At 44.4% G+C, this 26,629-nt stretch overlaps 1 protein-coding gene across 5 annotated transcripts in view; it reads right to left on the bottom strand.

The window, feature by feature from the left end:
- The window catches only part of TRIM37 (tripartite motif containing 37), a 70,067-nt gene extending 44,277 nt beyond the window's left edge, over window positions 1–25,790 (bottom strand). For 3 of the 5 annotated variants that reach the window (XM_081943401.1, XM_081943403.1, XM_081943405.1), the window contains exons 1-9: window positions 25,329–25,643; window positions 20,461–20,562; window positions 19,003–19,043; window positions 17,842–17,958; window positions 14,618–14,705; window positions 13,443–13,565; window positions 12,019–12,142; window positions 8,660–8,727; window positions 6,407–6,531 (exon numbers count right to left, since the gene is read on the bottom strand). In XM_081943401.1, the coding sequence (XP_081799527.1) occupies window positions 6,407–6,531; window positions 8,660–8,727; window positions 12,019–12,142; window positions 13,443–13,565; window positions 14,618–14,705; window positions 17,842–17,958; window positions 19,003–19,043; window positions 20,461–20,562; window positions 25,329–25,349 (809 nt within the window). In that variant the 5' untranslated portion in view covers window positions 25,350–25,643. The other 2 variants (XM_081943402.1, XM_081943404.1) reach the window with 2 other exon arrangements.
- Window positions 25,791–26,629: the final 839 nt, after the last annotated feature.

Genomic DNA, 26,629 nt, shown 5'->3' with positions numbered 1-26,629 from the left:
TGAAGCCGCTGGGTGAGATCATTCGTGGTTTTGGGGTGGGATATCATCTGTACGCTGTTGATACGCAGCTGTACATCTCCACCCCGAACCACCCCAACGAGGCCGTCGAAATGATGTCCCGGTGCTTGGAAGCCGTACGGGTCTGGATGGGTGACAACAGACTCAAGCTCAACCCCTCCAAGATGGAGTGGCTGTGGCTTCCGCCTCCCTGGTTCAACCAGATGATTCCATCTCTGGCCATTGGGGGTGAGCAACTGGCCCCCATGGAGCGGGCGCGCAATTTGGGCGTCCTCCTGGATGCCCGGCTGTCTATGGATGACCATGTGGCAGCCGTGGCGAGGGGGGCGTTCCACCAGGTTCGCCTGGTGCGCCAAATGCGCCCCCTATTGGACCGGGATGCCATTCGCACAGTCACCCACGCGCTGGTGACGTCACGCCTAGACTACTGCAATGCTCTCTACATGGGGCTTCCCTTGAGATGCACCCGAAGACTACAGTTGGTCCAGAATGCGGTCGCGCGGGTGATTATGGGGAGTACCAGATACTCCCATATAACACCTCTCCTGCGCGAGCTGCACTGGCTCCCTGTGGTCTATCGGGTGCGTTTCAAGGTGTTGATTACCGTCTTCAAAGCGCTCCATGGCACAGGACCTAGTTACTTGCGGGATCGCATCCTGCCCCATACATCCCTGCGACCAATTCGCTCTCACAGAGAGGGACTTCTCCGGGTGCCGTCCACTAAGCATTGTCAGAGGGCGGCAACCAGGAGCAGGGCCTTCTCTGTGATGGGCCCAGCCCTCTGGAATGACCTCCCCCCCGACATTAGGATTACTACTGACCTCCGCTCCTTCCGTTCAAAACTCAAGACCCACCTTTTTCAATTAGGAGGAGCTTCCGGCGATGGCAGTCGCCTCCTGAAGCTCCAGAATACCACGGAGCTCAGCGATGGGCGAAAAGGTTATTCCCGACCCTCATTTCCATCTGAGGGTCGGGAGTCAGTTAGCATGACCACCCTGGCCCATTTTCGACCCATTTGGGTCCGCTAGGGTGAATCAGAAGACTGGAGGGAAGGATAAAGAGCGAATGATCTGTGGAATGGGGGAGAGCGACCGGCATCAGAAATGGCGGCGTGTGTGGAAATGGCAACGTTTGGAGCGTTTTGGAGCGTTGTGGAGCGTTTTGGAGAGAGTGTTTAGAAGGAGGAATTGTGAGGAGAGGCTGGAAGGAAAGAGGCTGCTGCGCTGGCGAGGAAAGAGGCTGGAAAGAGGCTGGTGAGCTGGAAATGGCGACGTTTGTGACAGCGTTTTGGAGTGTTTTGGAACATGAGGCTCGAAGGGAAGAGGCTGAACGTGAGGCTGGAGGCTGGAGCGTTTTGGAACGTGAGGCTGGAGGCTGGAGGCTGGAGCGTTTTGGAACGTGAGGCTGGAAGGGAAGAGGCCGTTTCTGCTGGCGAGGAAAGAGGTTGGTGAGCTGGAAATGGCGACGTTTGTGACAGCGTTTTGGAGCGTTTTGGAACGTTTTGCAGAGAGCGACAGGAATGGAAGAATGTGAGAACGGCAGGAAGGAGGAATGTGAGGTTGGAAGGAAAGAGACTGGTGAATAGGTGAACCGAGAGGATTGGAAGGAGTGAGCTGGTGAGCTGAGAGGTTTGGAAGGAGAGAAGGAGAGACTGGAAGGAGAGCGAGGAAAAATGGAGAGAGAGGAAAAAGAAGGAGTTGGAAGGACACTGGAAGGTGAGAGGCTGGTTCCAACAGCAGCCGCTGAAAGAGCTGTCATGGATGCCAGTAACATCACTAGGACATTGGGACTACTTAGGATCATCTACCCTTAGACCATCTCTCCTCCACCCAGACCACCATTTGGTCATCTAAGAACTCTTTCCCCCCCTTTTTTTCTATGACTGACCACTTACCATCTATAACATTTTGACCCCATCGTGTTTTTAAGATTCTGAAGATTATTTATTCGAGGTTTGACCTGCTCCGCCTGCGGGAGACCCCCCTCTCGCAGGCATGGCCCTTGACGCTTGCAAGGGCCCGCCTTGATGACGGGTTTATAGACCCCGAGAGGTGGAAGAAACGGAGGCTCAGGGGGTTTTTAGTTAAATGTTTTTTAAAAATTTGTAGGGGTTCTGGGGTTGGGGGGTGGGTGGGTCAGGTCAGGAGCGATCACAGAGCCAGGTCACCAGGTGTGGTCACGAGCAGAAGGAGCGGAAGGGAGGAGGAGGGGGAGGATATCGTTCCAATACAGGGCTCTTTGATTCCAACGGTCGTAGGGAGGGGCAGATACGAAGACAGATTAAGATCTCGCAGTCGGTTGGGAGACCGTGGGTGCTGGTTACACCCGGTCGCTTGTACCAACCCCCGCGTTCTAGGTGGTCAGGAGCTGCAGACCCAGGGCCTGAGGCTGTTGCTATGCAACGCGAGGTCCGTTGTTAATAAGGCCCCCCTCATTTACGATCTAATCTTGGAGGGGGAGCCGGACCTCGCGGGAATTACGGAGACCTGGTTGGGCCACGAGGAAGGTTTACCCCTCGTGGAAATGTGCCCACCAGGTTACCGAGCATTTCACCAGCCCCGGGCCCAGGGAAGGGGCGGTGGGGTAGCAGCGATTATTCGGGAGGATTTAGAGCCGAGGGAGTCCACTGTGCCACAGACGTCCGGGTGTGAATCCCTTGTCGTGAAATGGGGCCCTGGGAGACAGTTGGGCCTGCTGATAGTATACCTGGCTCCTCGCTATACATCAGCGGCCCTGCCTGAACTCCTCGAGCTGATCGCATCGGTGGCGGTTGAGACCCCCAAACTCTTAGTGATGGGGGATTTTAACCTGCCATCGGTGGGAGAAGCATCTGAGGGGGTTCGGGAGTTCATGGCTTCCATGACAGCCATGGACCTGACTCAATTGATTCAGGGCCCGACACACGAGGGAGGTCACACCTTGGACCTTGTTTTTGTCTCTGGCCAGTGGTTGAGTGATCTGGGAGGAGGGGACTTAACCATCACTCCCCTGTCATGGTCAGATCACTCACCCCTCCGACTTCACTTCCCTGGTGCTACCCCCCGCTGCGGGGAGGCGGAACCGGAAAACACTAGATGGTTCCGCCCCAGGCGCCTAATGGAACCAGAGAGGTTCCAGATGGAGCTTGGGCCACCTTCTGTAGCCCTGACCCGCCCTCGGGTAGAGGACCTGGTGGTCGCGTGGAACAATGCGACTACCGGGGCCTTGAACCGGGTGGCGCCTTTGCGACCTCTCCGGCGGCAACGATCCACCCTGGCCCCTTGGTTTACCGAGGAGCTAAGGGTGATGAAGCGCCGCAAGAGATGCCTAGAGAGTCGTTGGAGATCCTCCCGTTCCGAATTTGACCGAACACAGGTACGAGCCCATTTAAGGACGTACCTTGTGGCACTGAGAGCGGCCAAACGTCAATATTGTGCCGCTCTCATTGCATCCGCAGAAAACCGCCCTGCTGCTGTTTCGGGTGTCCCGCTCCCTCCTGTTTCAGAGGCCGCGGGAGGCCCCTTTACAGGGTAGGGCAGAGGAATTTGGGAAATACCTGCAGGATAAAATCGCTCAAATCCGGAAGGATTGGGTCCCTTTCAGTGGCCCAGTGGAGACGTCCGTGGCGAGTCTTGAGAAATCGATCTGGGAGGAGTTTGACTTGGTTGCCATCGAGGATTTGGACAGAATGTGTGGACGACTGCGACCTACCACATGTTTACTGGACCCGTGCCCCTCCTGGCTTGTACTGGCATCCTGGGAGGTTACACGTGACTGGCTCCTGGGCCTAGTGAACGCTTCATTGAGTGAGGGGTCTCTTCCGGCCGCCTTGAAAGAGGCGGTGGTGAGGCCCTTGCTCAAGAAGCCTTCCCTGGACCCTACGGAGCTGGCCAATTATCGTCCTGTCTCCAACCTTCCCTTTTTGGCGAAGGTTGTAGAGAGTGTGGTGGCTTATCAGTTTCCACGACATCTGGAGGAAAATGATTATCTAGACCCGCGCCAGTCCGGCTTTCGCCCCGGGCACAGCACAGAGACGGCCTTGGCCGCGTTGGTGGATGATCTCTGGAGGGCCAGAGATAGGGGTTGTTCCTCTATCCTGGTCCTATTAGATCTCTCGGCGGCTTTTGATACCATCGACCATGGTATCCTGTTGCGCCGGCTGGAGAGGTTGGGGGTCCGGGGCACCGTTTTGCGGTGGTTCGGCTCCTACCTTTCCGGCCGGACGCAACATGTGTTGGCAGGGGAGCAGAGGTCGACCCTAACCCCCCTTACTTGTGGGGTGCCACAGGGGTCGGTCCTCTCGCCACTCCTGTTCAACACATACATGAAGCCGCTGGGTGAGATCATCCGTGGGTTCGGGGTGGGATACCATCTGTACGCTGATGATACTCAGCTGTACATTTCCACCCCGAACCACCCCAACGAGGCCGTCAAAGTGATGTCCCGGTGTGTGGAAGCCGTACGGGTCTGGATGGATGACAACCGACTCAAGCTCAACCCCTCCAAGACGGAGTGGCTGTGGGTTCTGGCCCCCCCGGTTCAACCAGCTAATCCCATCCCTGGCCATCGGGGGCGTACAACTTGCCCCCGTGGAGCGGGCGCGCAATTTGGGCGTCCTGCTGGATGCCCGGCTGTCCATGGATGACCATGTGACAGCCGTGGCAAGGGGGGCGTTCCACCAGGTTCGCCTGGTGCGCCAATTGCGCCCCCTACTGGACCGGGACGCCTTGCGCACAGTCACTCATGCACTGGTGACGTCTCGCCTGGACTACTGTAACGCTCTCTACATGGGGCTACCCTTGAAATGCACTCGGAGACTGCAGTTGGTCCAGAATGCGGCCGCGCAGGTAATTATGGGGAGTACAAGGTACTCCCATGTGACACCTTTCCTGCGCGAGCTGCACTGGCTTCCTGTGGTCTATTGGGTGCGTTTCAAGGTCTTGATAACGATCTTTAAAGCGCTCCATGGCTCAGGACCTAGATACCTGAGGGATCGTATTCTGCCCCATACATCCCTGCGACCAATTCGCTCACACAGAGAGGGACTTCTCCAGGTGCCGTCCACCAGACAGTGCCGGGGGGCGGCGCCTAGGAGCAGAGCCTTCTCTGTGGCGGGCCCAGCCCTGTGGAATGACCTCCCCCCGGATATTAGGATTACCTCTGACCTCCGTGCCTTCCGTGTAAAGCTCAAGACCCACCTATTCCAAGTAGCTGGCCTGGCTCAACCATAGTCTGATGATATCGCTCCTGATGGGTTTTTTAATTTTGTAATTTTATTTAGGGGATTTTAAACTGTGGTTTTAATTGTTTCCATCCATCTGTCTACCTCCTCCACGTATATGTCTATTCTGTGTATGTATTGTCCATATTTGTATTTTATATGTTTTTACTGTACGCCGCCCCGAGTCCTTCGGGAGAGGGTGCGGCTAATAAATAAAATGTTATTATTATTATTATTATTATTATTATTATTATTATTATTATTATTATTATTATTATTATTATTATTATTATCATTATCATTATCATAATTAGCTGGCCTGGCTCAACCATAGTTCCATTTTAATCCTCCTGGCAATCTTTTAAACTTGTAATTTTATATTGGGGTATCTTAACTTTTAATCTTATTATTACTATTTTTATGTACTGTAATGATTGTGTGTGATTTTTTATACCTCCTCCGTGAAATGTTTAACTGTATATATGTGCTTTTTATTTATTGTACACCGCCCCAAGTCCCTTCGTGGAGAGGGAGCGGCTAACAAATCTAATAAATTCAATTCAATTCAATTTTCTGGCAGTGCAAACAATAAACCAGTGGAATGGCTTGCCACCAGAAATTGTGAAAGCTCCAGCCCTGGAAGTTTTTAAGAAGAGATTGGACAACCATTTGTCTGAAAAGGTATAGGGTTTTTCTTGGAACTGCTGAATGTTGTAAACAGGATAGGTGGTGTTGTATATCTCCCTTTCTGCCTCATTCACAAAAGCTTACCACTGGCTAAAAAACATATTTTCATCTAGAAATCTAATGTACATTAATTTACAGTAAAGATTGTTTGTTTATATTTTCTGTTTATCATCATCTCCCTCAGAGAACCATTTAAATTCTTCTTGACTGCTAACGGTGCAAATCTCTTCTCCAAAACTCACTAAACTATAGTGATTAATTATCATAGAAGCGTTTCCATTAAAAAAAATGTTTCTCACATCCTTTGCGTAAATGTCAGGCCTTGTGCAAGTTGAGAAGGTTACATGTTTTGAGCTCAAACGCCTTTCATTTATTATGCCCGGCTGGGGAATTCGGGGGTTTGAAGTCCACACATCTTAAAGGTAGCCAAAATTGAGAAACAAGTGATCTAGGTTAAACAACACATTTGATCGATTGTAAATACCGTAGCTGAAGCTGTACCTTGTGAAGTCTGGAGGGACAGGAGTGGTGACAAAAGAGGCCATGGGCTTCCGATGGACTTGTTGGAACATCATTAAAATCTCGGAGCTTTTTGAGATCAGTTCACTTTTACTGCACGACCTCAGCTGTAAAGAACGAAATGGAGCACAAGGTAGGCCTGAGTCGAACGTCCACCTTAAAATACAAACCAACCCAGACTGGCTCCTGCAGCATTACCTTGGGACAGGTAAACTTGCCTTCACTCATGTTAAAATGCAATGCTCATAAAATCACAATGAATTCAATGCTAGAGGGGGCTTTGTCTGACCCAGGCAAGCTCTCCTCACTTTATAAGGTAGTCTTTGACTTACAACCATTTGTTTGAGAGGGTCTTTGCTGGTCTCTGAATTGGGTTGCTTTCTTGAAGACATTTCATTACCCAAACTAGGTAACTAGCACTGAGGATGTCCATGGAGATTCTCAGTCAACCAAGCCATGTCTCAGAGGTGCTTTTTTTCAAGAGGACTTTCTGGTTTTTCTTTGAAGATGTTTTGCTTCTCTTCCTAGAAGCTTCTTCAGCTCTGACTGGATTCCATTCCAAACCATCCAGTCAGAGATGAAGAAGCTTCTTGGATGAGAAGTGAAAGTTTTCTTTTCCAAGAAAAACAAGTAAGTCCAGTTGCCTCTTGAAAAAAGCACCTCTGGGATAGCCCTGATGATGTTACCTAGTTCGGGTAATGAAATGTCTGGAAGAAAACAACCAAGTTCAAGAAAGCACCAAGGACCCCTCATTTCAACCCTGAGCTACAAATATTATCCTTTATTGACAACTGTTCGTTTAGTGACCAATCAAAGTTAAAATGGCACTAAAAAAGCAACTTGTGACAGGTTTTCCCACTTATGATTGTTTTAACATCCCCATGGTCAGTGGAGTACCCCAAGGCTCTGTTTTGGGCCCAGTACTCTTCAACATCTTCATCAATGAACTCATCCAATTTGCAGATGACACCAAGCTGGCAGGAATAGCCAACACTCTAGAAGATAGGCTTAAGATACAGAAGGATCTTGACAAACTTGAACATTGGGCACTATCTAATAAAATGAAATTCAATGGTGAAAAGAGTAAGGTTCTACATTTACGCAAGAAAAACGAAATGCACAGGTACAGCGTAGGTGGTACCTTGCTCAATAGTAGTAACTGTGAGAGGGATCTTGGAGTCCTAGTGGACAACCATTTAAATAGGAACCAGCCGTGTGCAGCAGCTGCCAAAAAAGCCAACACAGTTCTAGGCTGCATCAACAGAGGGATGGAATCAAGATCCCGTGAAGGGTTAATACCACTTTATAATGCCTTGGTAAGGCCACACTTGGAATACTGCATTCAGTTCTGGTCACCACTATGTAAAAAAGATGTGGAGACTCTAGAAAGAGTGCAGAGAAGAGCAACAAAGATGATTAGGGGACTGGAGACTAAAACATATGAAGAACGGTTGCAGGAACTGGGTATGTCTAGTTTAATAGAAAGAAGGACTAGGGGAGACATGATAGCAGTCTTCCAGGATTTGAGGGGCTGCAACAGAGAAGAGGAAGTCAAGCTATTCTCCAAGGCACCTGAGGGTAAAACAAGAAGCAATGGGTGGAAACTAATCAAGGAGAGAAGCAACGTAGAACTGAGGAGAAATTTCCTGACAGTGAGAACAATGAATCAGTGGAACAGAAGTTGCCTCCAGAAGTTGTGAATGCCCCAACACTGGAAGTTTTTAAGAATATGTTGGATAGCCATTTGTCTGAAACGGTACAGGGTTTCCTGCCTAGGCAGGGGGTTGGACTAGAAGACCTCCAAGATCCCTTCCAACTCTGCTCTTGTATTGTATTGATCAAAATGTAGCCTCTTGACAGCTGAGGTGTATTTATGACCGCTGCATAGGCCCAGGGTCGTGTGATCATCACATGTAATCTTCCTACCAGGCATCTGACAAGCAGTCAATGGGGAGGCCAGATTCACTTAACAATCGCACGTTTCACTTAACTACAATGACTTGCTTAACTGTGGCAAAAAAGGTTGTAAAATGGGAGAAAACTGCCTTAACAACCTTCTTGCTTAGCAACTGATGTTTCAGGATCCACCCTGGTTGTCAAGTCATGGATAACTTGAACTGCCAGAATATTGCAGAGGCAGAGTTTGTTATTTTAAACATAGATTTCATGCCTGGGTAACCGATCTTAAAATCGCTTTCTAAATATTGAGAATCCACAAAAACTGGTTGCCATCACCTGATGTTCTACTTCTTGCAGCAAAGACTCCAGAAGTTCCGTTTCTTGCGTGAGTGATGTCTTCTGACCTATTCAGTAGAAAAGAAACCTAAATCTAAACAAAACGACAGTATGCCAGCGCAGTGCACTCAAGCCAAAAAGACTTTAACACAAGGCCAAATCAAAGGTAATAATGTTTAAATATAAGAAGTCTAACATACACCAAGAGCCACGGTGGCGCAGTGGATAGAGTGCAGTACTGCAGGATGCGTCTGCTGACTGCCTGCAATTTGGCAGTTCAAATCTCACCAGGTTCCAGGTTGAATTCAACCTTCCATCTTTCCAAGATGCATAAAAGGAGGACCCAAATTGTTGGGGGCAAGAGGCTGACTCTGCAAACCGCTTAGAGAGGGCTGTAAAGCACTGTTAGGAAGCGGTATGCAAGTCTAAGAGCTATGGCTATCTGTGTGGGAAAACCAGAAGCCCATGGCCAGGACTGGAGAGACATGGCTTGGCAGCAGTCATATGAGAAGAGTCCAGAAGTACTTATTTCTTTAATCAAATTTAAAAATTGCTTCAATCATAATCACAATTCTAGGCAGCTCACAAAGTACAGGTAGTCCTCGACCTATGACCACAATTGAGCCCAGAATTTATGTTAAGTGAGTTTTGTCCCGTTTTATCACTTTTCTTTCCACATTTGTTAAGTGAATCCTTGCAGCTGTTAAATTAGCAACACGGTTAAATGAATCTGGCTTCGCCATCGACTTTGTCAGAAGGTCGCAAAACGTGACCCCCAGGACACTGCAACCGTCATACTTATGAACCGGTTGTTAAGCACATGATGGGGATGCTGAAACAGTCATCACTGTGAAAAACGGTCATAAGTCATCATCGTAACTTTGAATGGTCACTAAACAAACCATTTTAAATCGAGGACTACCTGTAAAAAAGTCTCTTGTGACAAAAAGGACCACTATTCGAACATGTGCACTAAAAAGCCAGTGCAAGCTGGAGCTGCGTAATAGTTTCATTATGGTATGTTCTGGTTAGGGCTTACTTTATTTGTTTATATATCAAATTAGAAACTGTCCATCTCACTCAGAGAGCAACTGTGGGTGGTGTCCAATCAAAAACATAGAAACCATGTAAAAAATATTATCAAAGGATTACATCTAGTATTGGGCATCGCACATTAGCAAGGACGCAAAGAAACTCCAGACCTTAAAGTTCTCTGTCAGGAACTGCAAGGTGGAACATTTCTTTTGTGGCCATAGGAACTGAATAAATAAGGTCAACAAAATACACAAATTTAAAGGGGCAGGGAAGATCTGGCTTGCCAAAATAAAGCAAAGAGGATATGAGAACCTGGGAATATCGAAAAGACTATCACATGCAAGAACCGGGCAGACCTATTTTCTATTGAAAAACAGAGCAGGTGTTTTGCATCAATTATAATATTCTGCTTTCTAAATGTCTAATTATATCCAGACTTATTAAGTTATAGCCTAATACTACACCAAGAAAATTCCTGCTCAGTTCAAGGCTAAGCCATCTTTGACTAATAAGCAACTCAACTTTCTTATAAAATAATCTACCCCTCCTACTGTTGGAAGATGGAGGAGACAAACACTTTGTTCATGCATTGCTGAATGCTGTGGGGACAAAGCCAATGCCAGAGGCATAAATAAATGCATAAATAATCTTGGAGACAGAATGGGAAGTCCCATTTCTTTTAACTCAAACACACCAAAACATAGTCCTTAATTAATGGTGGTAATCAGAATTTCCATTCTTAAGCAACATGCTTGTAAAGCGCAACACCACACAATCCCATTGGAAATTCCAGAACTTCCAGTTGCCACTGTAAAGAAAATCACTACAGATTGTTAAGCAACAATCTCATGTGGTCACCATTTGTGACCTCCTGCTGGCTTCCCCACTGATTTTGCTTGTACCGTGTTTCCCCGAAAATACAACCTGTCCTGAAACTAAAGCCTTGCCACATTTTTCACATGGGCAAAAATATAAGCCCACCCCCGAAAATAAACCCCCTGGACAACCCCCTCCTGCAGCCAGGCAGAGCACCGCTCACCGACATATCGGTATCCTGAAGGTGCCAAGCCGCAGTAGCCGGGGGGGCAGAGGAGAAAGGCGCTTACATTGCTTGGTGCCTTCGGGATACCGCTAGGTTGGGGAGTGGCGTTCTGCCTGGCCGTAGGGGGGAGTTGCCGGGCGGCTGCTCCCTTGCCTCAACATGTCCGGGCCCAGCTCTGCCTGCAGCAGCAGCCACCGTCGTCACGCTCCGAGCAATACAATAATACAATAGTAGAGTTGGAAGGGACCTTGGAGGCCTTCTAGTCCAACCCCCTGCCTAGGCAGGAAACCCTAAACCATTTCAGACAAATGGCTATCCAACATCTTCTTAAAGACTTCCAGTGTTGGGGCATTCACAACTTCTGGAGGCCCAAACTCCCAAACTCGACTCCTAGAGCGGCCGCTGCTGGAAGACTCGGCAGCCGAGTTTGGGAGTTTGGAACCGGAGAAGACATTATGCTCGGAGCCCCGTGGCAGCGGCGGCGGTTGCTGCAGGGAGAGCTGGGCCAGGACATGTTGAGGCAAGGAGGCATGCTTGCTGGGGGCGTAACAGACACTCGTGCAACCCCCTTCTCCAGCTGGGCAGAGCTCCTTGCACTGACCTAGGGGGTATCCCGAATGTGCCAAGCCGCGGGAGCTGGGGAGCGAGCAGAGCGCCACGTGGATTGGCGCCTTGGGGATACCCCCTAGGTCAGTGAATGGCGCTCTGCCCAGATGGAGAGGGGGTTTGCCGGGCAGTTGCTCGTGAGTTTGGTCACCTCATGGCTGCTTCGCCCCTGAGGCTGTGCCCGGCTCTTCGGGAGCCAGTTCGCGAGGGAGCAGCCGCCCGGAAACCCCAAAACAATGCCCTCCCCTATAATAAGCCCAAGGCCATATTTTATAAGTAAAAAGAAAATAAGACCCTGTCGTATTTTCGGGGAAACACGGTAAGAAGCGGGTAAAGAAAGTTGCAAGTGGTGACCACATGACTGCAGGAGGCTGTGACGTCATAATCATGAGCCAGGTACCAAGCGCCCTGACTGCAATCATATGACTGTGGGGATGCTGCAATGGCTGGAACTTTGAGGACTATCGTAAGTACCACTTGTTCAGTGCTGCCATAAATTTGGTCACTGAACAAGTGATGCTAAGTGAGGACCAACTGCATTGTTCAATTAAACCTCACAAACCACTGGCACACACCCCTCAATAAATGAGCAGCAAGAGGACAAAGACCAATCTGTCAAGTGCTAAGTTCAATTCCTGTCCTAAAATATAACACACACCCAAAAAGGCAAACCTACCCATTAGTGTTATAAGTTTGTTCTTCAGCTGGGTATCTAACCTAGCAATCATCATCTCCACAGCATTCCTGATTTCTCGAACACGTTCATCTTTCGCACTGCGAACCGCTTCAACGTTCCTTTCCTGAAAAACACACATGGCATCAATTTAGAACTGCCTGGACAGCTTTTCATTGTTTACATGGGAATGACATTCTAGGTTGTGCAGTACAGTACATTAACCTGGCTTTCAGAGTACAAGCTGGAATAATTTCTGAGCAGCTAACACCTTCATTTTGGAAACAGAGAAGCCACATAGGAAGGAAGAGAAAGTAAAACTTATAATTGCAATATAAAACATCTGCCTCTGTCACTAGGATCTTTTACTCCCCCCCCCCAAATATCAGGAGAATGTCACCTTGGATTACACCTCGGGGTTGTTATACATAACTCTAATTCCCTTCTAAACCCAGGAAAACAGGTGTGAAATTTTTATTATTCGCTGTCTCTCAACCACTGTCTGATTGCTGCAACACAGATATAATAAGTAACTTGGGAATTGGGAGGTGTCAAATTGATGATGCTTTGCTCATTTTGTTTTTTTAAAGGAGCAGCATTAAAAATATCCCCACCTTGAAAACATTAACCAGGATGTCCCTTCTCTAGATAAAGGTAGTCCTCGACTTACAACCATTTGTTTGATGATCGTTCAAAGTTACAAGAGCACTGAAAAAAAGTGACTTATAATCAGCTCTCAGACTTATGACTGTTGCAGCATCCCCACAGTCAGTGCTTGGCAACTAGCATCTTTTTATGATGGGTGCAGGATCCTGGAATTACCATTTGCAACTTTTCCAAGGAATGTCTGATAAGCAAGGTGAATAGGGGACGCCAGATTCGCTTGGTGACTGCAGAATGCACTTAACAACTGAAGTGATTCACTTAACAACCAAGTGGAAAAGGTTGTAAAATGGGGCACAACTCACTTAACGAATGCTCTGTTGAACAAATGAAACTTTAGGCTCAAATCGAGGATTATCTGTACTTTTTCTTTGTATTATTTTTTGCCAAGGCTGAAAATGCTAAGCTGAAGATTGAGAGACTCAACATCTCATCTTAGTGAAAGCTGTGAATCTGTTTATTACTGTTTCAACCTGGAAAATAATTATTTCTTTCACCTTTTTCTCCTCTCCCAACTGCCCCAGGTTAGAAACCACCTTCCAATTTCAAACAATGATCCCATTAGGAGGGCTTTGAGAATATGAAAATTATCATCCTCTTTTAATGACTCCCATAATCCCTTGGGGGTGGAGTCTGGGCAACTGAATGGAGCTGAGTGTTTACTGGCCAGATGCCCTTCCTGTCACCAATGCGTAGTTTTTGTTCAGCAGATATATTTGAATATGATAATTATACATCAACAAAATTGAAAGAGCTGTTCTCACCACTTCTTGTACCAAACTTATCAACTCCATGAGTCTTCGACGAAGCTTTGCCACTTCTTCATTCACTTTTGTGACATGCTGTTCATATATTTCCGCTAAAGGCTTAAAAGTATGTCCGCCGTGCTGTTAGAAAGATGCAGATGAATTTGGTAGGGTCATCGTACCAGCTCAAAACCCTCTTACCAAAGTGAATCCCAAAGATTATTATTGGAAGAAAGCACTTTTCAACCTGCTGAATCTGTTTTTTCTTCCAGTCACACTTCCCACAAAAATCTATTCAGGTTCTTAGTGAATACATGACTGAAGTAAAACTGTCTAGCTTGCTGCCTCATTAAAGAACTATTGTAGATGTCTGAAGTTAATATTTCAGGAAAAAGCTAAATTAATTCCCCAGAAATACTTCTTATAAATGCTTAATTCAAGGTTTAAATAGTAAAAGGTACATGATATGCCTTTCTTGTCAAAGCTGATCTTCATTCATTGATTTTAAATAGCTGCACCTTAAATTACATGAACATTATGTCAGCACAGCAGATCAGAGGAAGAGTCATTGAAGAAATCCCTGCCAAATAGTGGGGAATAGATGTTACTGGGTGTTAAATAAGGGGAGGAAGATTTCCTGATTGTAGTCCATCCTCAAATAAAAACAGAACTTTATATTCTTCTTCTTGAAAGCTAATATGTTTTATTATATGCATATTATACTTGAAGAATTACTTTGTTCTTTGTTCAATAACTGCATTACAGGTAATTCTTGACATAAACATTCATTTACTGATTGTTTGAAATTACAAAGGCACTGGAAAAAGTGACTTATGACAGATCCTCACACTTATGACTGTTGCAGTATCCTCATGATCACATGATCAAAATTCAGGCATTTGGAAACCGGCATATATATATATTTGAATGAATGAATGTTTATATATATATAAACATATATATATATATTCATATTCACGATTTGTCACCTTCCTAGTTGGCTTTCAACAAGCAACGTCAATGGGTGAAGCCAGATTCGCTCAACAACTGAATAATTCACTTAACTACAGTGCTTCACTTAACAACCATGGCAAAAAAAGATCATACCACAAGGTTAATGCTTTGGTTTCTATAAAATAAACATTGCATAGATAACTCTTTGTTTTTCATCGGTACATAAAAAGCTTACTCACCATTCCACCCCAAAGTGCACACTGGTGGCAGATGCATTTCTTACACGTCCAGCAAAATACACTAAGTTTTTCATGATGATTTTCGCACCTTAAAAAAATAAAGGAAAAATTGCAATTATAGATAAATGGAACAGCAGCCATCGTAAGTTTTTTTTTTGCCCTCAATCATTTTAACAAGGTGGGAAGTGCCATTAAGGAGCTTATTTTTATTGGACATCAGTCAAAGTGAGCTACTGCTGAAATGCCAATAAAAACAGGAAACAATGTAAAATGACATACATAGAGAGGTTTCAAGTCAGCAATTCAGTTATTATTATTTTTCTCTGTGGTTTTGCAAGTACACTGAATGCTTTTGTACCAGAGATAAATTCTTTCAGTATTTAATAAAATCATCCTCCTCTTCGTTTTTCTCCTCCTCCTCCTTTACCTCACTCTATTTCCCTTTTCCCTTGCCTTTTCCCGCATGAAAATGTCTTCATTTTCATTTGTATATTCAGAAAATCTTTAATAAAAAATTTATGTACTTTAAATTAAGGAAAAATTTATAAAGACTTGGCCTCTGACTGCTTTCCACAAGCTTCTAGTTCAGTCTTTCCATTATCAAGATGCAGGTTAGTTACACACATAGAAATTGAACAGTTCCAGCTACAATGTTTAGGTTACATCTAAAATGTACTGCAAGTCAGCTTAGCTTCTCACGTAGCTTCTCTATAAAATCAATATAATACAATAGCAGATGTTCCGCAATAATTATGAATCAATAATTGGTCAGTGTACAATACAATACAATACAATACAATACAATACAATACAATACAATACAATACAATACAATACCAGAGTTGGAAGGGACCTTGGAGGTCTTCTACTCTAACCCCCTGCCTAGACAGTAAACCCTATACCGCTTCAGACAAATGGCTATCCAACATCTTCTTAAAGACTTCCAGTGTTGGGGCATTCACAACTTCTGGAGGCAACTTCTGTTCCACTGATTAATTGTTCTAACTGTCAGGAAGTTTCTCCTCAGTTCTAAGTTGCTTCTCTCCTTGATTAGTTTCCACCCATTGCTTCTTGTTCTACCCTCAGGTGCCTTGGAGAATAGTTTGACTCCCTCTTCTTTGTGGCAACCCCTGAGATATTGGAAGACTGCTATCATGTCAGCCCAAAGGCTTTTTGTTCTTGATGCAAAAGGAAAGGCTTTTTATTTTCTATCCTTTCATCCAATGCTTTCTTTCTATTCTAGGCAAAATTCCAGGTTGGCATAGGACTAGCAGGAACTGGATGCTTGGAGAACTACCAACATCCAGTTTGCTTGAATGGAGGAAGTCTGCTTTCCTGCTTACATTCCTGATGCCCTTCTTCACTACAAATTGGCTATCTCTAAACAGATAGGGGCCTCATCACTTTGGGGTATAAATTGTATGCAAATGCTGTTCTGGAAAAGCACGTTTAGGAACACAGAGATCCAGCTATTTTCCCAACAAATGCTCCTTAAATGACAGCTACCAGGTTATCCATGTCATCTTTAATTAAGAATTATAAAGCCTATGTTTAACCTCAGCTCAAGCCTCCTTTGGAGAATGCTTGGCAGGTGATCACTTCCTCATAAAATACATTCATTCAGTAAAGCCTTCCACCCTAAATTGTGGGTCTGTTTGGTATGCACCAGTGAAGGATACCTCCTATCCTTGTAGGAATATGAAATTGTGAGCTGCGGAATAGTTTTCTACTTGCTGTACAAGTGGTTTTTAAGACCGGTTGCTTAGCTACCATTCAAAGTTGCGGCAAACCAACCCAGAATAAGTTACTTATGACCCAAAGTCAAAGTCCCAACATCTGCCCTCCCCCACAGTTAAAGGACTAAGTTTTAGGGGCTTGGCAACTGGCCTGCATTTACAACTGTTTGCAGTGCCCCATAGTCACTTGATTACAATTTACATTTTTGCCAGAAACCTACATTTACTTCCCGTTTTCCAGGGGGGGAAAGCCTCATAGCTAAGAAGGGGTTTGTTTAACAACTACAGTGTTTGCTTTATAACTGCTGCAAAAAATTAAGTCTAAAATTAGATCTGGTCACATGGTAACCCACTATACCATCATCATGATTTTAAATGAAAATTGTGTGCTCAATTACAGTCCTAAGTCAAAAACTCCATGTAGTGGATGGAGCACATTGTTCACAGAAATAGGAGGGGGTATCAATGTTTTTACTTACCATATTTTTTGGAGTATAAGACACCCCTTTCCCCCCGCTAAAAAACGGTGAAAATTTGGGTGTGTCTTATACACTGAATGTAGCCCCACCCACCCTTCGCCTCTGCCTCCCAGCAATTTACCACCTTGCAGCAAACGGGGAAAATAGGGCTTGCAGAGGCTGCAATAAGCTATAGCCATCCCTGCAGCCTGAAACAGCTGGTGACCGGGAGGTGCGCTCCACGAGGCAAATTGCTGGGAGACAGAAGCATTTTTTTTCTTGTGCTAATCAGGCTGTTTGCTGCAAGGAGGTGAGTCAATAACTATAAATGCCTATAGAATGTTCAAATTATTAGACTTATTTTTTAAATACTGCTTTATTATTGTTCTAGACAGCTTAACAAAATGAAGAAGCTTTTTAAAATAAATGCTTGATCTGAAGAGGCCCAGGGCTATTGTATCCTCTTTTAGCAGAGAATAACTATACTTCCAGAAAGCCACATCAATTTTAACAGCATCTGTACAAGTATAGTCTGAAATATAACACTACAAATAGTGTATATTGTCTATACCGTTTGCTGTTTGTTGCAAGGAGGCAAATTGCTGGGAGGCAGAAGCAGATTTTTTCCCCCTTGTTTTCCTCCCCAAAAGCTAGGTGCGTCTTATACTTCAGAGCATCTTATACACCCAAAAATATGGGTAGCTTAACTTTTTGCTGTTCTGTAACCCTTCTGGGTTTGTAAAGACAGGCCTTTGTTCCTTCCCATGACTGCATCTAAAAATTCTATGACACCCCTGACCTAAAGCAAGTGGGAGGATGGTTGGCACACCAATGACACCCTCAATCCATTACAGAAGACAAACTTCACAGTAAATACCAAAGTGTTCCATTTTAACATCTCACGTAATGTAACTGTAAATCCACTCCAGGAGAAAAAAATCATCAGTTTTTAAAACGTCTTGATTATGAACGAATTTAGGGGTAATGCATGACAAACCCTTCAGTCTACAGGCCATTTAAATCTACGTACTTGTCTTTTTCATTTTCTTCATGCTTGCTCAGATTACACAACTGGAGTGTGTCAAGTTGCTGGGTCACCTCCTCTGCCCAACGACAGTTGACAAGTTCTCGCAATTGAAGTGGAGCTCTGCAAGGAAAAGTTTTGAGTAAAAATCCTGCTTCTTAGAGGAAAAAATAGAATAGAATAATTCTTAATTATTATAGAATTGAAAACAGGAGTTTATGCAGATGCACAAGATCTTTATCCAATCTCTCTACCTTTGAAGCATTTAATAAAAACAGACCATATTAGAGGTTGCAGGTGTTCAATTAATAAACTACAATTCAGGCACTCTAATTTGAAATGTTCCTTCTAATTTCTTCCACATTCAGAGGAAGCTAATTAATGAAGAATGGTAAATAATTTCATATTCATTCAAGGAGGGAAATCTTGTCCAACAGATTTTGAAACCAGGAATAAAAAAAATATTTGGGGGGAATAAAAGCTTGGATATAGCCAAAAGTTTAAAGATTTAAAGAAGAAATAGCATTCATAAGTTTGGGATTTACAGCAGGCAGAGAAAGCATTTGTTCGTGATGGCTCATAGGATGGAAATCGCAGAACCTGAAGTCAAAGGTACTATAACAGGGCTTCCCAAACTGTGAGTAGGCTTCCCCACAGGGGAGATGAAGACTGATTCCAGGTGAAACGTAGAGAACCTTTAAGTATAGTGTTACAATAAATCTATCTTTAGTTTCACTGTATTGTTTTCACTATCCATTTGTATTCATTTTGGTATATGGATATTTAGGTAAGTGTACATTAAGATTACAGTAAATGAAAGTGTGATGACAAAAAGTTTAGCAATCCCTGTTTTAGAGGGAACTAGGTTGTCTACACTTTGACCTAGGAAGAATTGTTCAAAGTTACATCAGAAAAGCTGGCTCTTTTTCCCAGAACTTTCAAAAACTGCTCTTTTATCCTCAATGAGTGACAATTATGGACAATTTTTAAAATTGTACCTTGGCTAAACTTTCATTCATGACTGTCAAGAAGGTAACATTCCATCATGTGCCAAATTTAAATTATAACCTGTCTGCTCCTCCCAAATATCAGCAAAAAAAGCCACCTGAAATAAAGAATTTGCTTTGGGTACCACAACAGTCCAAAGGGCTTCAAGTGAAAGCTTACCGACAATGTGGGCACTGAGCTCTTTGTTCCGTCAGCCAACGCTGTCAAACAAAACAGGCATATTATAAAACACCAGAGTGTTCCAGAAACATTAGAAAAGCATAAATCCTATAAGCATGGACATATTTCTTCAGCATAAGTAAATTATCCTTAAATGGAATTCACATGCTGCCGTCTATCCCTATTTATTGTATCTGTATACTATTGCATTCAGAAAATGACTCCCAATGCTAAATTATAACTTGTTGAACGGGCTGGATCACACACAATGGCTGAATTCCCAGAACATGCTCAGATATAAACTAGCCAATCCCAGTTTAATTTAAAATGCTGTGCAAACCGAGTCTATATGTTAGTCTAGATTTATATTTATTTGTATCCCTCCTTTCTTATTTTTACAAATAACTCAAGGCAGTAAATATATCCAACACAGCTTCCTCCTCCTATTTTCCCCACAATAACAACCCTGTGAGGTAGGTTGGTCTGAGAAAGAGGGACTGACCCAAGTTCACATAACCAGCTTTCATGACTAAGGGGGTTTTTGAACCTGTGGTCTGTTAGTCACACATGGAGCTAACAATTAATCAAGAAAGTTGGTCATGGCACTTCTTTGTATGTTATCGATGCATTAAGCCTAAATATTGGTCCAACCCTATTTAATTATTTTGTTCAGAAAATTAAATGTGTAAAAGCTCTCAGAGAATCACTAGTCCCAAAACAATTGTGATTGTAATAAACTTCTGGGTTCTTAAGAAGTTTAACAGCAACATACAAATCTAAGTATATAAGGAGATTCTCCGTCATCCAGGTCATGGTTGTCCCAAAGGTTGCTTTTTTCAAGAGGCCACTGGACTTTCTGTTTTTCTTTGAAGACGTTTCGCTTCTCATCCAAGAAGCTTCTTCAGCTCTGACCGGATGCTGTGGAATGGAAGGATTGATACTCCTTGCAGACATCCTTCAATTCCCCACTATCCAGTCAGAGCTGAAGAAGCTTCTTGGATGAGAAGCGAAATGTCTTCAAAGAAAAACCAGAAAGTCCAGTGGTCTCTTGAAAAAAGCACCTTTGGGGATACATATCTAAGCATAATCGGAGGAATAAGTTCAACTGGTTGAAAGGTCTGAAAAGAAAGCAACATTTTTTAGCTCTTGGGCTGAAAGAAAATATGAAAATAAGTCAGAATTAATCTTTAGTTTTGGAAAAAATATCAGTTTACATTCAGAACTGCTATTTTTTTAGGGAAAATACATTGTTCCAATATTTTCTCTGGGCAAGGCTACTAGTAAATGGAAAGCAGGCAGGCACCAGAACAAAAGGTTAACATTGTTTTTCTTAGTGTGCCAATAAATTAGAATCCTTGTACACTTACATCTGTTTTGAAGTATTTTCAAAAACACACATCCAAAATCCAGTTACTATTTCCACATGAGTAACTTGGCTCCAAATTTGTGATTACTTACCCGAATACAACTGAAACAACATAGCTTGGAGCAGTGTGGACACAGGCGTGCATCACGCAACTTTTCCATACAAATGAAACATCTAAATACTTCAGCAATACTCTGCAAGAAAGAAACACAATCAAGACAAGTATGGGTCAGCTTTATCTGTAACTGCATCTACATTATCTTATTCATATCAACTCACATTTTACTTAAACTTAGGCTCAACTACATTGCTCTGGGATACTATACAACCGTGTCTGGAGAGGAACCAACAAGCAATTATTTTTAAATGTCATTGTTTAAACGAAAAAAAATCATTTGCTACATCTACACCTCAGTATCTTGCTAACACTGCAACCAAAGAGCAAAAAATAAGTATGTATATAATTGTTTAGAAGACACTCTAGAATATGGGTGTCCAACCTTTTGGCTTGCCTGGCCGCAATGAGTGGAATTGTGTTGGGTCGCCTATAAAATATATAATATAGTTAAAGTATATAAATCACATAATATTGTTAAGAGGTTTACAATCTTATGGGCTTGCATTACTAACGGCCCAGAACTGTAACTGTAGACCACAGGTTGGACACATCTCTATAATCTTGCAGAATACAACATCCCCATAAGCAGGACGAGGGCACGTAAACCAACCCAACCCATTGGTATGTTTCTAAGATGGACTGAAATGCATGATTCATAAAATGCACATTCCACAGTACTTTTTTTGCTTCAGGTAAGATTCAGAAAGATATGAAAACAAATCACGTTTTATTCTTGCTTTCTCTTGCTTTCTTGCTTTCTGTGGAATACGATGCAATCCAAAATTTGCACTTTTATACGTTTACATGTTAAACTCATATCTTTCCTTTCCTTCAGGAGCTCACGGTAATAGAGGTAGTCCTTGCTTAAAAGCCATTCATTCAATGACTGTTCAAAGTTATGACAACACTGAATAACTACAATAATACTTATGGTCAGTCCTTAAAGTTATGGTCATTACGGCCACATGACCAAAATTTGGATGCTTGGCAGCCAGCCTGTATTTACAACCAGTGTGTGATGGCCTCACAAGTGGCCAGTAGCTGTCTCTTCCAGGTGCATGTCATCAGCAGCAGGAGGAAGGGTGAAGATCATTTGGGAGGGCAGGGATAGATGGAGGAGTGTGAGGCAGCCAAAAGGGAAAAGATGGGGAGGGAAATGGGGGGGGGGGAGTTGAAGCAGATGCAAGCATGACAAACATGGGAGAATTGTGAGGTCCTGGCCTAACAACCCCATTGCTAAGCAGTTTGGTCATGTGATGTTTCATCTAACAACTGAATCATTTAGTGATGGAAATTCTGGTTCCATTAGAGTCAGTAAGTGAGGACTACCTGTATATTTAATACACCCTCTGATTATATCCTTATAACATCCTTGTTAGGTTGAGACTATTGATTCTTCCACTTCTAATCCCTTCCCATCCCATGTATGAAAAAGGAGATTTATGGCAATTTCAAGTTTGGATCTAGGAATTCTGATGCTAAAACAGAGCATGCTCTAGATACTATAACCTTATCCATAGAAAAAGGTTTTGGGAGCTCTGTGTCAAAACATTCTCAAACAAAACAGAGCACAGAAACACTAGCATCATGGATTCCTGCCTGTTTAAAGAGTCAGCATATAAGAGAAGTGAAAAAATTATCAGATCCCGGATCTGTGACTTCACTGCATTAATTTGTTGCATTAATATTTCCCTGCAGCAACTCAAACAGGAGATATATCAGTTCACAAACTTTCAGGAACCACAGTACCCCTTTCCCGTTTTGACTTAATTGCAACAATTCATGTATCAGGGAAAGAAGAGACCAAGTGTGCTGAATTTATACCAACCCAAAGAACAATAATGCCGTCTACTCAATCTGGGAAACTAGAAATGTACAGTAGTTTAACAGAAAAGTGAATTGTTGGTTATGAATATCAAACTGGCAAAGATCATTTATTAATTAACAAGATCTAGATCCTTTTCCAAAAATGTCAAGATGGCTTATTTAAAATAAAGACAATAGTCAGCACTATTGTCAATTTGGTCATAGTTTGACTTTAGTGATTAAGACAGGCTAGAAAATGGGAGATGGTGACTTCTAATCCCACTTTAATCATGGAAACCAACTGAGTCAGTTTGGGCCAATTCCTCTCAGTTCATCTCACCGGACTGTTGTTGTAGGGAAAATAAGAGAAAGGAGGTGTATTACCTGTGTTGATAATTCATAAAAATAATGACGGTGGGATATTAAATAACCATGCTAATATCGCAGAAGTCCTTGACAATATAAGAGATATATTGTTTGTACTATTTTTGTGTAATTTACACTTGTTTTTTCTTAAATATTAATTGTAGTTAAACATGATTGCCACACACCATGTTATCAATAACATTCCTGTTAATTTCAGTGTCTCTGTTCCTATTTTTTTCCTTTACTCTCTCCTGCAACATGTACAACACTGAAGTCATGGACCAGTAAACAGCACAGACAAACCCAAAACAGAGAAGATTCATGGGTTACACTTTGCCCAATTCTATCATCTTCAATGAAAACTTTTGTTGTTTTAATCTGACTTGCATTATAGTATTTATACAGTTGTGATGTTTTTTTTTAAACAAGTTTTATTGATTTTTACAAATTTTTCCAAGGAAAAAGGGTTAAAAGGGTGTAAAAACATTTTGACAGCTACATCGTGCAGGGGAGAGCAGTCCCCCCAAGTCTCACAACAGTTGTGATGTTTTAATGTCCGATTGGTATACTGTTCAGAGTCGCTCTGTGAGGGAGATGAGCAGTTTCTAAGCGTGATAAATAAAATAGACATAAATAAATCTAAAGGTTTTGAAAGGTAATCACAAGGAGGAAGGGATTGCAGGTAGTCCTTAACTTACGACCACAATTGAGCACAATATTTCCATCAGTAAGCAAGACAATTATGAATTTGGTCATGCCCATTTTGCAACCTTTTTGCCATGGTTGTTAAAACCAAATCATTCCAGTTGTTAAGTAAACTGTGTTGCATTTAAGCAAACCTGGCTTCCCCCCATAAATTCAAACTTATTATTATTGACTTTGCTTGTCCGAAACTGGTTGGGAAGGTCACAAATGGTGATCATAGCATCTCAGGACAGTGCTATCATCATAAATGCATGACAGTTGCCAAGTGCCCAAATTTGATCACGTGACTGTCGGGATGCTCAACAGTCATAAATGTGAGAACTGATCATAAGTCACTTTTTTCAGTGCCATTGTAACTGCAGACACTAAACGAATGGTTGTAAGTCAACAACCACCTGAATGTCACATTCACCTAAGCCAAAAAGACATTTTTCTACCCTCTTTCATGCCTGCCTGTTCCATTAGGAGAAAGAGAAGCTTAGGAGTCCCAGAAGGGCTTTTTCAAGAGGCAACTGGACAACGATAGCCTGGGATGACTGAGAATCTCCATAGACAAGAAGCTCAGGAGGTTTTGGTAGAAAGCAGGAGAGAGTCTTCTTGGTGATGGCCCCAATTTCTAAGCCTCTGTCCTGGGGTACCAGTTTCCTTTACTGGTTTTTCAGGGTCAGGCAGGGAGGGAGCTGCTGGTTTTCAGAGGTAGATTTCCAATTCTTCATTTTCCTGGTTTGGATCCTTTTTTTTTCTTTTTTAAATTCTGCACAGGTACTCCTCGACTTAAACCATTCATTTAGCATCCATTCAAAGTTACAACAGCACTAAAAAAAAGTGGCTTTTGATCAGTTTTCATACTTACCTCCCACAGCATCCCCGAGGTCCCGCAGTCAAAAATTCAGACGCCCGTCAACTGGTTCCATATTTATGACGGCTGCAGTGTCCCGGAGTTGTGCAATTTCCCCCCTTTCGAGACCTTCTAACAACACAAAGTCAACGGAGACGCCCGATTCACTTAACAACCGTGTGACTAATTTAAACAAACCAGGGGTGATTCACTCAACAACCGTGGCAAAAAAGGTGGTAAAACTGGGGTGGGTGGGTGGGGGGAACACATCACTTTACCAACCGTCCCGCTTAGCAACAGAGATTCCCTGGGCTCAATTGTGGTCGTATGTCGAGGACTGCCATTCTGGATGCCCTCAAAACAGGAAGGGTAAATCATGTTCATGTATGTCAAATAAATAAACACACATGCAGGAATTCTCCCCCCCCCCCGCATTTCAGGAGACCCTCCCCACCTAAAAAAAACTCCTTTGGAGTCCTGTCCATGGGGGGGGGGAAGGTCCTCCCATATGGGGGGTCTTTTTTTGGAGGGAGAGGGCAGGCACCCCTATCCCACCCAGGATAAGACACCCCCCCTCATAGATCCCTCCCCCACCCCTATCCTGGGTGGGGTAGAGGTGGCTGTCCTCCCCCCAAGGTCCTCCCCTGGGGGGGGTGTCTCCTTTTGGTAGGAGGGGGAGGGCAGCCACCCCTATCCCACCCAGGATAAGACCCCCCTTTTAGATCCGTCCCCTACTTTTTGGGGGGGTGTTTCCTATCCTGGGTGGGATAGCGGTGGCTGTCCTCCCTTCAAGGTTCTACCCTGGTAGGGTCTCCATTTGGGGGGAGGGGGGAGGACAGCCACCCCTATCCCACCCAGGATAAGAAACCCCCCAAAAGTAGGGGAGGGATCTTATCCTGGTTGGGATAGGGGTGGCTGCCCTCCCCCTCCCCCCAAAAGGAGAAACCCCCCCAGGGGAGGACCTTCCCCCCCCCCCAGATAGACAGGACTCCAAACAAGAGTTTTTTTAGGTGGGGAGGGGCGTTGAGGGGGAGAAGCCCCTCCCCCGCTCCAACAGGTGCACCCCTCCCCCCCTCACCGCCCTTATTATTATTATTGTTATTACCGCAATTCCGAAGGCTTCTTACCTCAACACTTTGCTCGTCCATGACTGGAAACCGCCTCCCTCGAGGTATGGTTGCCTCCGTCTCCTCAGTTTCTTCTCCTGAGGAGAAACGAAGGGCGTGTGAAGCCCCCCCCGGGGGAGAAAAAACGGGGGTCGGGGGTCTCTCTTTTTTATCCTCCCGCCTTTTTTTTCATCCCACAGACTCTCCCTCCCCAATTCCGGCCATTTCTCCCCCTCCCCTCCGCCCCCGAGAGGAGAAAACGGGGAAACCGAGTCATTAACGGCCCCGCCGGCTGTGGGGACGAGGGAATGGGAGGGGGGGTTGAAGCCCCCCTTCTGCCGCCTTACTGCGCCTGCGCGGTTATGCTCGCCAACCGAGAAGCGAAGATGCCGCATTAGCCGGCGCGCGCTGAGAGCGCCTCAGTGCGCCTGCGCGGGAACCGAGCGCCCGTTCGGATTTGCCGGAGCGCTTCGTTTCCCTCCGGATTTGTCGGAGCGGGAGAGTAACGGTACGCATGCGCGAAAGTGCTAGTAAGGGGGAGGGCAGCCTCTGGAGCAGGTGAGTAGGAGCAACAGGTTGCAACGGGTTCAGAAGGCTTGCGTGCCGCAAAGGTGATACAGGTAGCCCTACGACTTACAACACTTCACTGAGTGACCGTTCAAAGTTACAACGGCGGACGTATGGCCGTTTTTCACACTTGCGACCATTGCAAGCATCCCTGTGATCACGTGATCAAAATTCGAAGGCTTGGCAACTGGCATGTACTTGTGACAGTTGCAATGTCAGGACATCAACTTTTGCAACCTTCTGACCAACAAAGCCAATGGGGGAAGCCAGATTCACTTAATGACCGTATGACTAACTTAACAACTGCAGTGATTCACTTAACAACTTTGGCAAGGAAGACCGTACAATGGGGCATAATTGCACTTAACAAACATTTCACTGAGCAATATAAATTTGGAGCTCCCTTGTGGTCGTAACTGGAGGACTACATATATAAGAGAGAGGGGTGTTACTTTACAACTATGATTTCCAAACTGGGCAGTTCTAAGAATTGAGATTGCAGCTTGGCTGGGGGATTCTGGGAGTTGAAGTCCACACATCTTCAAGTTGCCACGTTGGAAAAACTCAGGTCTGTAGCAAAAAAATAAAAATAAAAAATCAGGAGGAGGAAGCTGGTAGCAAACTAATCTCAGGTGTAAATTGTCAGGTATGACAATTGCTTTGTTGTTAGTTGCGAAGTCATGGCTGACTCATTGCGACTCCATGGACCATGTTCCTCCAGGCCTTCCTGTCCTCTACCATCCTCTGGAACCCAT

Source organism: Natrix helvetica, assembly GCF_964273705.1.
Source record: "Natrix helvetica genome assembly, chromosome: 2".
In the NCBI taxonomy this organism is placed as follows: Eukaryota; Metazoa; Chordata; class Lepidosauria; order Squamata; family Natricidae; genus Natrix; species Natrix helvetica.
Note: the sequence above shows the minus strand (reverse complement) of the source record. Positions and strands in the feature narration are given on the sequence as shown.